Genomic DNA, 11881 nt, shown 5'->3' with positions numbered 1-11881 from the left:
AACAAAAAACCCTATGGACTTGGAAAGCTGCTGTCAGCTAAATTGTCTTAGCAGTCTGATGCTACGCAGTCTGCTCAGCCACAGCTTTAATTAAAAGTGCCCACTGAAAATGTGACTACAGAGAGTTAGAAAATGAAATGATGCCTGTCACATTCTCAACAGCAAAGAAACTAGGGCAAATTTCCCACTGTAGGCTTGGAAGAAAGGCGTTAAAAATAATGTTAAAATAGCTTTACCAATAGTAGTTCCATTACTTAGGGAACAAGTACTACTTACAGATCCCACGTCGTCATTCCCAAGAATTAAAGATGGCTTTACAGTGTGAGAGGGAGGATTCGTCAGTTAACATCTCCAAGGGTGTAACTAGATCTATTGTTCTACAGTTCTTTTAGATTTTCATAAAAACAGCTGGGCAAAGTTTTGTGGATAAAATTTAGGTCTAAATTGGTAACTGACAAATTATCAAATTACTCCACAAAAGTTTAAGCTCACAGTACCATATAAAGACTTTTTTCTTTTAATTAAATAGTTCCAGCCTGTTCTAAGTTGTAATGACTGATTCCCCACCCTCCAGCCTTTGCCCGCCCTGAATGTTATGAAGCGAAATGGATATTGACTGGTTGGTGACACCTCTGTGGTCTCTAAGTTTAGTATAGAGTGAGACCATGATAAAGTTGAATTCTGCTTTGATAGTGAATAGTAACATTTCTAATGACAAAGCAGTACGAGTGGCTTTAGAAAACACTGCAGTGCGGTCACCTACAAAACAGAAAGACCTTTAGCACCAAGCGCAGCAAAAACCCAAGAGTTTTAGTTACCGAAGCCTTCTACCATTTGAGCTAAAGAAAATCTCTAGTTTTCCTTTATAGTCTCATTTACCAAAATATCATTTGTAGATTTGTTGCTCGGAACCAAAATTTGTTTTTCCTGAAAATCATGTTGAGTGTATTGGCTCCAAAGCACCTAAGAATAGATCAAATTGTAAAATCTCAACTACAGCTAACCTCCCGTTTGTACGGTATACATCATTCTTAGATGCTATTCTGAATGTCATCAGTTCATCATGTTGGCTTCCTGTTGCCAGGCAGGGGCATTAATGATGGAAAGGGAAAAGGGTAGATAGCTCCAGACATGAGTAATTTACATGAGCTTAGTTTATCTCTGGAGATTATAAACTGGGGAACGGAGAGCATAAATACAAATGAAGGGTGAGTTAGGAACCCAGGCCAGTGGTAGGATTTTCACTCTCTACAGGTACTTTTGTAAAGATAACTACTTACACGAGTCACTCCCCAGATAACTCAGGGCTGAGAAACAAAGGGCTATTTTGGACTATTTTGGCATATCAGCAAACCGAAAGGTCAACAGTTCCAGCCCACCAGTGGCTCTGTGGAAGAAAAGACCTGGTGATCTGCTCCCACAAAGATTTCAGCCTAGTAAACACTATGGGGCACAGGATCTGTCATATAGGATCACTATGAGTCCAAATGAACTTGACAGCTCACAACAATCAGTTAAAGAGCTAAAGGCAACTTAATTGCATCCTGTTGTATGTTGGAGTCATTTATAAAATAGCTGTTTGTAACCTTTATCCAATTTACATTTACTGGTTTTTCTGCCATACTAGGCATGTTCAAAGGAGCCTTGGTGGCACAGTGGTTAAGCACTTGGCTGCTAATTGAGAGGTCGGTGGTTGGAACCCAACAGCTGCTTCACGGGAGAAAGATGTGCCAGTCTGCTTCTGTAAAGATTTACAGACTTGGAAACTCTATGGGGCAGTTCTATTCTGTTCCATAGTCAATACTGGAATTGATTCAACAGCAATGGGTTTAGGAATGTTCACACATATTGTACAATTTAATCCTCACAGTGGCCTGGGAGGTGGTCAGGATCACCTCCGTTTAACGGGGAGATGCTCAAATTGGTCAAATGTCTTTCAATGCCAGCATTTGATGCTAGAGTGTGATACTGCACATGATTGGGGAATCCATAAATGACAGCACATATCACCACATCAGAATGACGAAAGTTAGTATGTGCATTAGGAAGAGTTCTTGTTATTTTGTAAAGTGATCCCTTAGTAATTATTGAGCTCACAAGTGGAGAGTCAAAATTGCTTATCTTGACAACCAAAATAGCTCCTAATTTTGAATCACATTGACCATTTAGCAGGAAGTGATTAATTGCTCTGGGCATAAATCATTTATGACTGTGAAATTGCTGAGTTGGTGTCTTAGTTATCTAGTGCTGCTGTAACAGAAATGCCACAAGTGGATGGCTTTAACAAGCAGAAATTTATTCTCTCACAGTCTAGGAGGGTAGAAGTCCAAATTCAGGGCACTAGCTCCCAAGAAAGGCTTTCTCTCTCTGTCAGTTCTTGGGGAAGGACCTTGTCATCAATCTTCCCCTGGTCTAGAAGCTTCTTAGCACAGGGACCCTGGGTCCAAAAGATGCACTGCACTCCCAGTGTTTCTTTCTTGGTGGTATGAGGTCCCTCTCCTCTCTGCCGGATTCTATCTTTTGTATCTTAAAAGAGATTGACTCAAGATGCAACCTAATCCTGTAGATTGAGTCCTGAGTCCTGCCTCATTACCATAACGGCCTCTAATTCTGCCTCTTTAATATTAGAGGTTAGGATTTATAACACATAGGATAATCACATCAGATCACAAAATGGTGGGAATCATGGCCTAGTCAAGTTGACACACGTTTTGGGGGGATACAGTTCAATCCATAACATTGGCATGTAAGTTAGCTGTTATATTACAAGCACCTGGAGAGCTTAATGAATAACCAGAGTTTTATGGATCTAAGAGTATAATTTAAAAATTGAAATTGTCAGGTAATCTCCAAGTGTCATTTTATCCCTTGGTTTTAATTATTCTCGTACTCCTAAAGCCATTTACTTGAATAGCTAAACAATAACAGCACCCCTACCCCCCAAAAAAGCAGAAAATTGGTTTATTTAAACACAGGCAGTCCCCAGGTTATGAACATCTGACTTACTTACAAACCATAGTTATGAACCAACCCCCATAAAGCCTATTATATTAAACTTTTGAGGTACGTACTATGGTTCATAATAACAAATGGGCACTACTTTGAGATGTGCATCAAAACATTTATTATTACTGTATTATTATGTTAAAGATGTTTTAGTGTATCTGGAAGTGTTTCTGATGTTTTTTATGAATAGAAAGTTACACTATGTACTATACTAAGACAAACATTTGACTAACGGATGTTAGATAAGAACCGTACCTAACTGTTCTGATTCACGTACAAATTGGACCTAAAGACAGACTTAGTAGTGGAACTCATTCATAACCTGGGGACTGCCTGTACTTCCTTTATTTTATCTTACCTTTTATTCTCTAAGAGAAGGACACAGTAAATGGCAAATAAGGGCCAACATAAAAAAAAGCAGGGCCACTCAGTATTTGTGCTGCTTATCAGCTTCTGGATAATCAAATGCGGTCTATAGTTAACCATGTTTTCCTTTGTTTAAGAATTAATCTTGGTCAAAAGGGTTATGTAGTTAGAGATACATTGAATAGTCTGTCAATGGCTACAGTTTTTTATTTATTGTGACATGAGTAATCCTTCCAGTATTTCCTCAATTCTGGTCTTTGATTTCCGTGTAAAAGATTTAGTGTTCTTTCTTTCCTTTGGCCCAATTGCAAACACAAGACACACCACATGGGATCTTTGGTCTGGGGAAGGGTTTGTAATCATTGTACTCATGTGGTCCCCAGGGGGAGCTAGTTAAAATGTAGAACCTCAAGCCTCCACCCCAGATCTATTGAATCAGAACCTGCATTGGACAAGGTTCCCAGCTGAGTCATGTACACATTAAAGTTTGAGACATGCAGCCTAACCTAGTACCTCCAGTGTAACAATGGTTTTGATAATGGATTCAATCAACAGTTAATTATTGAATAATTAGCTCTGAGATCTTGGTCCCTGGACCTCTGCGTCCTCATCTGTAAAGCAGGTGAATTGAACTAGATGATCTCTATGTTCCCATGATTGCTAAGATATTTCTAAGTTCCCTTCTGTCTCTACGATGGGAACTACGTCCTAGCTACTGCTGAAGGGCTTACCAAAAAACATAATCAGGTCAGATATGATCCCTCCCCTCAAGGATCTCACAATTTGGAGAGAGAAAACTGACACATTGGAGAAACAACCAAAGAAAATATCAGACTGACTTTGATTGCAAGTTACATTGTGCACCATGAGCTTTCATTCTTAGGGTAAGTCATTTTAGATGAAACAAAAGTCCCTGAAAGATGAGAGTGATATAGGGAGAGAAAAGGACTCTTTTAGGACTTAGGGAATAGCATTAGCCAAATGAAGAGAGAAGTGGGGAAAAGTCTCTAAGTAGGGAAGGCCAAATTGTGGGGGCCCTGACAGCCAGAATGGAGGATCCTGATAGACTTTACATATGGTGTCATGACTTGAATTGAGAAATAATATCAAAAAGGAATTGGAGAAAGAAGCCTGCCTGTTCGTGCCTCATAGGGAGCCTGGGGTTAGAGAAGCTATTGGGAGGCTATTGCCATAATCCAAACTGACATCCTTGTTTTTTAAAATGGCAACCTAAGAAAGAGAGGAAAAGGGCTGGTTGAGAGCACCATTTTGAGAAATGGATGATTAGGACTTGGAGAGTGACTGGATGTAGTTGAAGGAAATGGAAAAGGAAGGGGAGGCATTTATATAGCTTTGAGGTCAAGAGCAAGGGCTCTGAAGTTAGACAGACTTGGGCATTTGAATCCATCACCACTTAGTCATGGTGTGAACTCAAAACCAGGATGGATCCTTTCTGTCCCTCATGTGTAAAATGTGGATGGTACCTACTTCTTCATATGAGTTATTGGTGGTTCAGTGGTAGAATTTTCTCCTTCCCTGCAGAGACACAGGTTTGATTCCAGGCCAGCGTACCTCATGTGCAGCCACCATGCATTTGTCAATGGAGGCTTGCATGTTGCTATGATGCTGAAAAGATTTCAGCAGAGCTTCCAGACTAAGACAGACTAGGAAGAAAGGCCTTGCAATCTACTTCCTAATATCAGCCAGTGAAAACCCCATGAATCACAACAGTACGATGCATAACCCATCAGGGTGATGGTGCAGGACTGGGGCAGCGTTTCATTCCATTGTGCGTGGGGTCACCATGTGTCTAGACCAATGTGACGGTAGCTAACAACAACCACCTACCTCCTCGTAGGGTTGTTGTAGGAGTACTTTAAATGATAAATGTAAACTATACAGCATGTGTGTGCTTGAAGCACAGTATACACAAGGTTTACTTTCCTTGTTTGTTTACTTTTGTTTTCCCAGTAGAGTTAAGAAATTGAGCACAGAGAAGTATTGAAGAGAGCCCATGAACAACGTGACCTTAACGTAGGTCAGATACGGAGTGCCTCTGTTTCTTCATCTATAAAATGGGTAGCTGGGGACTATGTGATCGCTAAGGTCATTCATTCATTCACTCACTTAATTGAGTAAAAAGCATTCTGTGATAACGAACAAGGCTTTTCTGAGGTTCCTAACTAGGAAAGACGCTTAGGCTAATTCAAAAGGAATTTCAACATATGCAATAGATTTGTTGGTCATTTTCTAGTAAACAGCTCAACATCATCAATCATAAATAGCTTACTTTGGTTCCTTGCTGCTAAGTTTTATGGATAACTTTAGAAGCCCAATGTCAATTATTTACCAAGCAAGGCTTACTTCTAAAAATGCATTTGGGTTATTATTACCAATTAGTATAAATAATTGAACTCTGTTATACGTCACTTAGTTAGGTTAAGCTTGCTGAAATTATTACACATTGTCTGTAGCAATTTAGTATGGATTATAACATCTCTTCACACTGTATGAGTTAATAATGTAGGCATATCTGTTTCCAGGTACTAACTATGGCTCTGAATCTCTCATTTTTTTTACCTGGTTAAGTGAAATGTACAGTTGAGGATTTAAATGAGGCATCTTGAGATTCCAGGAGCCACAAGTGCAACTATTTTTCTTATTTTTGAAAAGCATTATATTGTTCTCATTTATGCATTCTCTAATCATTGAAACTACATCCAAATAATCCTTCAGAAGTATTAAGACCTATTCTCTAGGTTTGCAGGGGAAAACATAATTTTAGGAATATTTTTATACTTTAGACATTTTCCTGTATTTAAAGATAGTATAATTTATATCTCACTTCAGGAGAATATGGGCTTTTTTTTTTTTTTGGAGGAATAAGAAAATTCACATAAAAGTTAGGGAAATGAGAATAGTAGCTTAAAAAGCAATTTATTAACATTTCTCCATGCTAAGTGTTTTTGGTTTGTATTGTTTGGAAGTCTTGTGATTCCCAAGTCTAGCTTATTCCCAAATATCCCTTTCTGAAAAATAGTTAAAGTGATATAAATTCAATCCAGCAAAGTCACCAAAGTTTAACGACTTGAGTGTCATAGATTCAGTGTATAAGCACAGAAAGCATTTCATTCTTTAATCTTATAGCTTCGTTATCTAGATATTTTTCTTACAAAGAGTCACTCAAGGGATATGATAAAGAAGCTTTTATTTAAAAAAACACTTGTGTTTCCTACACTCCTGCAATACTCTTTCTCCAGCCCCAAGGCTCTGCAGAGCACAAAAGTGCACCATGTTGTCGAGAATTTTTTTTGATAGATATCTGAAAGTTTTTGCCATCTGCATATGAGTTTGCGCGCAAAATATGCCATTTCTCATATTGTCAACTCTAGTTAAATTCAGTTGATATAATGTATTTAGTGCAAACTGACAACATTCACTGTTCCTATTCTGGAATTGTTTCTTACTATGTACAGCAAATCAATATAGAACCAACTGTAATGGGTTCCAACACTTTTGGAATTCTGGTATATGCGTATAGGAAAATTCAGCTCTTTGTTATTTTTTGATGGTACAGTTTATCAAACCACTTTCATATTTTGATATTTTGTGCGTGTTTAGCCTCATAGTTCATCTAAATATATTTCTCATATACTTTAACAAAGGAATAGATGTAAATTTTTTTAGGTTTTTGCAACAAGGGGGTCTCCTAGACCCCAAAATATGGTAATAAATTGTCATCGCCTGGATAATATCATTTATCTATACATATACATATGTTTGCGTGATGACATGCAGGGCTATTCTTTTTGTGGTTATACAACTTTAACATTTAACAAATTTTAATCAGTATCTTTATTTTCTCTATCACACAATATATACAGACTTTAGAAAGCTGTAACTCTGATTACTACCTCTCAATTTGCATGCTGTTATTGACCAGTGTTTTGGCTTTATCCCCTTCACCCCATAAATTAGATATCTTTATTACCATTTATACAACCAATGCTTTTTAGGTTTCTCATGTATTTGCTAATGTCTTTGTTACCATTCTTTCTTGTACCCAGACCATCCATTTGGAATCATGTTTCTTCTGCCTGCTACATAAACATTCAAATTTCCTTCACTGAGGGCTGCTAGAGGTAAACTCTCTCAGTCTTGGTTGTCTGAAGATGTTTATCTTTTGCTGTCATTTTTGAACAATATTTTCCCAGAATTGAGAATTCTAGACCGATAGATAATTCCTCTCTATACAGTGAAGATGCTGGCTTCTGGCGTCCTTTGTTAGTGTTGAGGAGGAGGCCTTTGGTCTAATGACTGTTTCTTTATAAATGATGTGTCATTTGTTCTGGCTGCTTTTAAGGTCCCCCCCACCCCCCGCCACTGCCCCACTCCTTTTGGTATTCTCTGTGATGTGTATATGAATGAGGTCTCCTTTTATTTATCTTCCTTGAGATTCATTGTTTTGAGGACTGGCATCTTTCAACACTTCTGAGAAATTCCCAGCTAATATTTCTTCAAATATTGCATCTACTCCATTCTCTCTTTTATTTTTATCTAGAATTCTAATTAGCTCCTTCACAGTTTTTTAATTTTCCTTTATGTTTTCAGTTCATTTGTCTTTCCAGGCTGCATCTGGTTTATTTCTCTGGCTCTATCTTCAATTTCTTAGTTTAATTTACCCGTTGTATCTTTTATTTAAATTGTTACTTCAACTTTTAGAAGCTCTTTTGGATTGTTTTTCGAATTCATATGATCATTCTCTAGAGTCTCTTGTTCCTTGCTTATATAGGCAATCTTCTCATTTGTGTTTTTGAACATATTAAGCATAGCTGTTTTACATTTTGTGTCTGGTGATTTCAGTATCTTAAGAGTCTTATTCTGATGTCTGTTTTTTCTGTTTATTCTCATTCATGCTACTGTATTTCCTTGTGTAATTTGTGATTTTATTTTCTACTATTAAATGCTGTTTTCCTATGGGAATTGAGATGTGGATTGACATTCTCTCACAGAAGATTCACAATTGCTTCTGCCAGTTACCTGGGGCATTATCCATCCAGAACCAGTTTATACTCAATATCCTGCTTGGTGTTTTTCAAACCACACTGATAATGTAAATGTGGACCAAGAGCCTGTGTGAAGGGCCTGCTTGTGTTTCTAAATACTAAGAGTATTTTTTCCCCATTCGCCCAAAACCAAGGTTGAGGCAGGCTAATGTCCTTGGTCTCTTCTTTGGTCCATCAGACTTAGATATTTTTTCGCTCTTATACTTGACCCTTTGAGGGGTCCTAGCTTTATGTGAGGTCCCCTAGTAAGATCCCCAGTAAACCATTAAAGCAGATGTTCAAGGTCCCCAGGGTTCAGCAGAGACCCTCAGGGCTAAAGCCAGCTTTGGTGCTCACTTACCTCCCAAGGTTCCAGGTTCTACTTTGTTTAGAAGTCTGAATATTCCTTCTTTTCATGCTAGCTCAGTAATGAATTTCAAAAGGCTTTCAAATTTGTTTGCCTAGGATTTCAGTTGTTTCCAGCTACAAATGGGAATCTTTATGTAACTACATTGAGAGCTAAATGAGTATCTATCTCTATGGTTATATAGATGTTTAGCATTGTATGTATTTATAACATTTCATTTATATATAAAAACCAAACCAAGCCACTACTGTCGAGTCAATTCTGACTCATAGTGACCCTACAGCACAGAGTAGAACTGCCCCATAGAGTTTCCAAGGAGTAGCTAGTGGATTTGAACTGCCAACCTTTTAGTTAGTAGCCATAGCTCTGACCCAATATATAGTGATCACTTTATTTCCAGTTGCATCTGTTAAGAGCTTGGTATCTTCTATGAATTTTATTTTTTTAATTATTGTACAAGAATAATTTGCATGCCTTTTGTCATTTGTTTTCTTCAAAAGACAAATAAGATATTTGGTATGTAGTTATGTAATTAAATAAATATAATCAGCTATTGGAGCCCTGGTGGTTCAATGGTTAAGAGCTTGGCTGCTAACCAAAAGGCCAGCAGTTCGAATCCACCAGCCACTCCTTGAAAACCCTATAGGGCAGTTCTACTCTGTCCTAGAGGGTCGCTACAAGTCGGATTCAACTCGACAGCAATGGGTTTGGGGTTTTTTGGAGTCCGCTATTACCTTATCGAAGCCCTAGTAGAACAGTGGTTAAGTGTTTGGCTGTTAACCAAAAGGTCGGCTGTTTGAATCCACTAGCCACTCCTTGGAAATCCTATCGGGCAATTCTACTCTGTCCTATAGGGTCGCTATGAGTCAGAATCGATGCGATGGCAATGGTTTGGTTTTTTATTACCTTATTGTAAAATTCTCAGTACATTATGGAGAATTGTGGGATCTTTCAGAACCTCTCAAAATACTAGAATCACAGAAATAGTTATATCTAGGTCCAATTGGTAAAAAGGGATTACCTATATTAAAAACAATAGAAATATTTGAACTGTGACACCAAGGTAAAAGTTGGTAAAATGATGTCCTTTGAGAAAATAATTCATTCTAGGAAGAAACGAGTCTGCACTGCATTTTAGAAAATAAAAAAAAAAATTTAAAGTTTGTAGTGATCCACGATTTTAAGAAAGCTTTTAAAAATGGTGAATCTGTTTGTCTAATGAAGGTTCTTTTGGTAAAGCAAATGATCATTCCTTTTAAAAAAATCTGTTTCACATGAGATGTTTTCTTAAAGTAAGTATACATATACCAGCAATCAGTTAAGCCTCAGCCAGCCCTGCTCTGTGTCCCTAATTTATGGTGTTTCTTCTTCTAGTACGTGCGTGTGTCTTTTGATACAAAGCCTGATCTCCTCCTACACCTGATGACCAAGGAATGGCAACTGGAACTTCCCAAGCTTCTCATCTCTGTTCACGGGGGCCTGCAGAACTTTGAACTCCAGCCAAAACTCAAGCAAGTCTTTGGGAAAGGTCTCATCAAAGCTGCCATGACAACTGGGGCGTGGATATTCACTGGAGGGGTTAACACAGGTAATTGGAAGTGGGGTAGGGAAAGGCACGTAGGCCAGGAGAATGTTGTGACTAAGATTGTTTTTTCCTAAGGGTAAACGCCTTTATATTTCCCTGCCTCATCCCCTACCCACGTGTGCTCACACTCTCTGGTTATCTCTCCCCTCACTTTTTCTCTTTCCCTCCTTTACCTAAATGATAACTGTATAGCTATTTCCTGATATAGGAGAATTACTTAAACATAAGCACCAGGTAGGGATGTTTAAAAGCTGACGATACAGATTTTGTAAACATGACTAGTGGAATTTCATAAGATATTTTCAATAGCCCAAGTTGCCATATAAGCATCCAATAATTTTTAAGTGATACGTTTTGCTTTAAATGCAGCCTCTGCCTTTGTTCTTTAAGCAATTCTACGTTTGGTGCCAAATAGCTTTAATTTTTGTAAAATGCCATTTCCATCTGGAACATAAATTATTATAGCAAAGTCCAGTGTACTATGTGTTTTGTATTTAAAATAGTCTTTAAATCGTTTCTGCACCAATAGAAAACACACCCTACCTGCCAAATGATTTTCTATATAATGACACGGAAAGGCTGTCAAATCAATTCTCACAAACCCGCTGACAGTTCAGTGTGTATCTCTGGAACATTAATAATGGGCAACAGATAATGTAATGGATGCCTGTAAATTTTTTTGACATATTTCCTCAGCCTGAGTCAGAACTCTCAATTGGAAGTGCAGAAATAATGCTGAAGAAAGTCAATTCAAACCTGCTACAAAGCTCAAAGTCCATTTGGAGTTAGTGGGGCTTTCTGAAAATAGCCCTGGACCAAGTAGGAATTTTTTTCCCAATTCAAATAAAATTGTAATTAGCAACAATATTTTTTGTTGTTGTTTGTAATTTGGATGATGTTTGAGTGAGATGTACACTCAGAATTCTCCTAAATACCTAGAATTTGTGGACACTCAGCACACAACTACATAGACAGTGTTTTAGCAGTGAATTCTGCAGTCTGCCCGTGCCCAGTGCTGTTATGCGAAATCCTGATTCAGTCTGTAAACTGACATGATCTTAGAATGACCTACTCAGTCATCTCTTTATTGTTTATCTTATAGTAATCAAATATCTACAGAGCAATTTTATCTCAATGATTGTTCAGGTTTTAGGATCCAAGTTGCACTCATAGCTTAGCTAGGATCACTTGCCTGTGATTGTCCAGACGATTGCTTTCCTATAATACTTACAATACTTGCACCTCATATAGAGACCAACTCAAATGGTTCTAGAGGCTCCAGAGAACCTCTTACTAATATTCTACTTTTGGGAACTTGGAACGTTGTTTATTGTTTTTATTCTTTTATGAAATACACCCAGTATCAAAAAAAAAGAATTTACAGGGTCAATTCTTCAAACCAAAGAACACATCTCTGCCTCACTCTAGGATTAGTGTTCAATTCAAAACACAAAGTGAGGTTCTAATGGTGGGATGATTAGGATAGGGAAGAGGTGATGGGAGGAAGAATTG

At 37.9% G+C, this 11881-nt stretch overlaps 1 protein-coding gene across 1 annotated transcript in view; it reads left to right on the top strand.

Moving 5' to 3' along the window:
* Positions 1–11881, top strand: part of LOC101348343 (transient receptor potential cation channel subfamily M member 3) — a 623677-nt gene that overhangs the window by 297557 nt on the left and 314239 nt on the right. The window contains exon 4 of the mRNA XM_004375847.1: positions 10159–10372. Coding sequence (XP_004375904.1) covers positions 10159–10372 — 214 coding nt within the window. The remainder of the gene's footprint in view (positions 1–10158; positions 10373–11881) is intronic.

Source organism: Trichechus manatus, unplaced genomic scaffold (genome assembly GCF_000243295.1).
Source record: "Trichechus manatus latirostris isolate Lorelei unplaced genomic scaffold, TriManLat1.0 scaffold00038, whole genome shotgun sequence".
In the NCBI taxonomy this organism is placed as follows: Eukaryota; Metazoa; Chordata; class Mammalia; order Sirenia; family Trichechidae; genus Trichechus; species Trichechus manatus.
The sequence above is the reverse complement of the archived record's forward strand: the minus strand, read 5'-3'. Positions and strand labels throughout refer to the sequence as shown.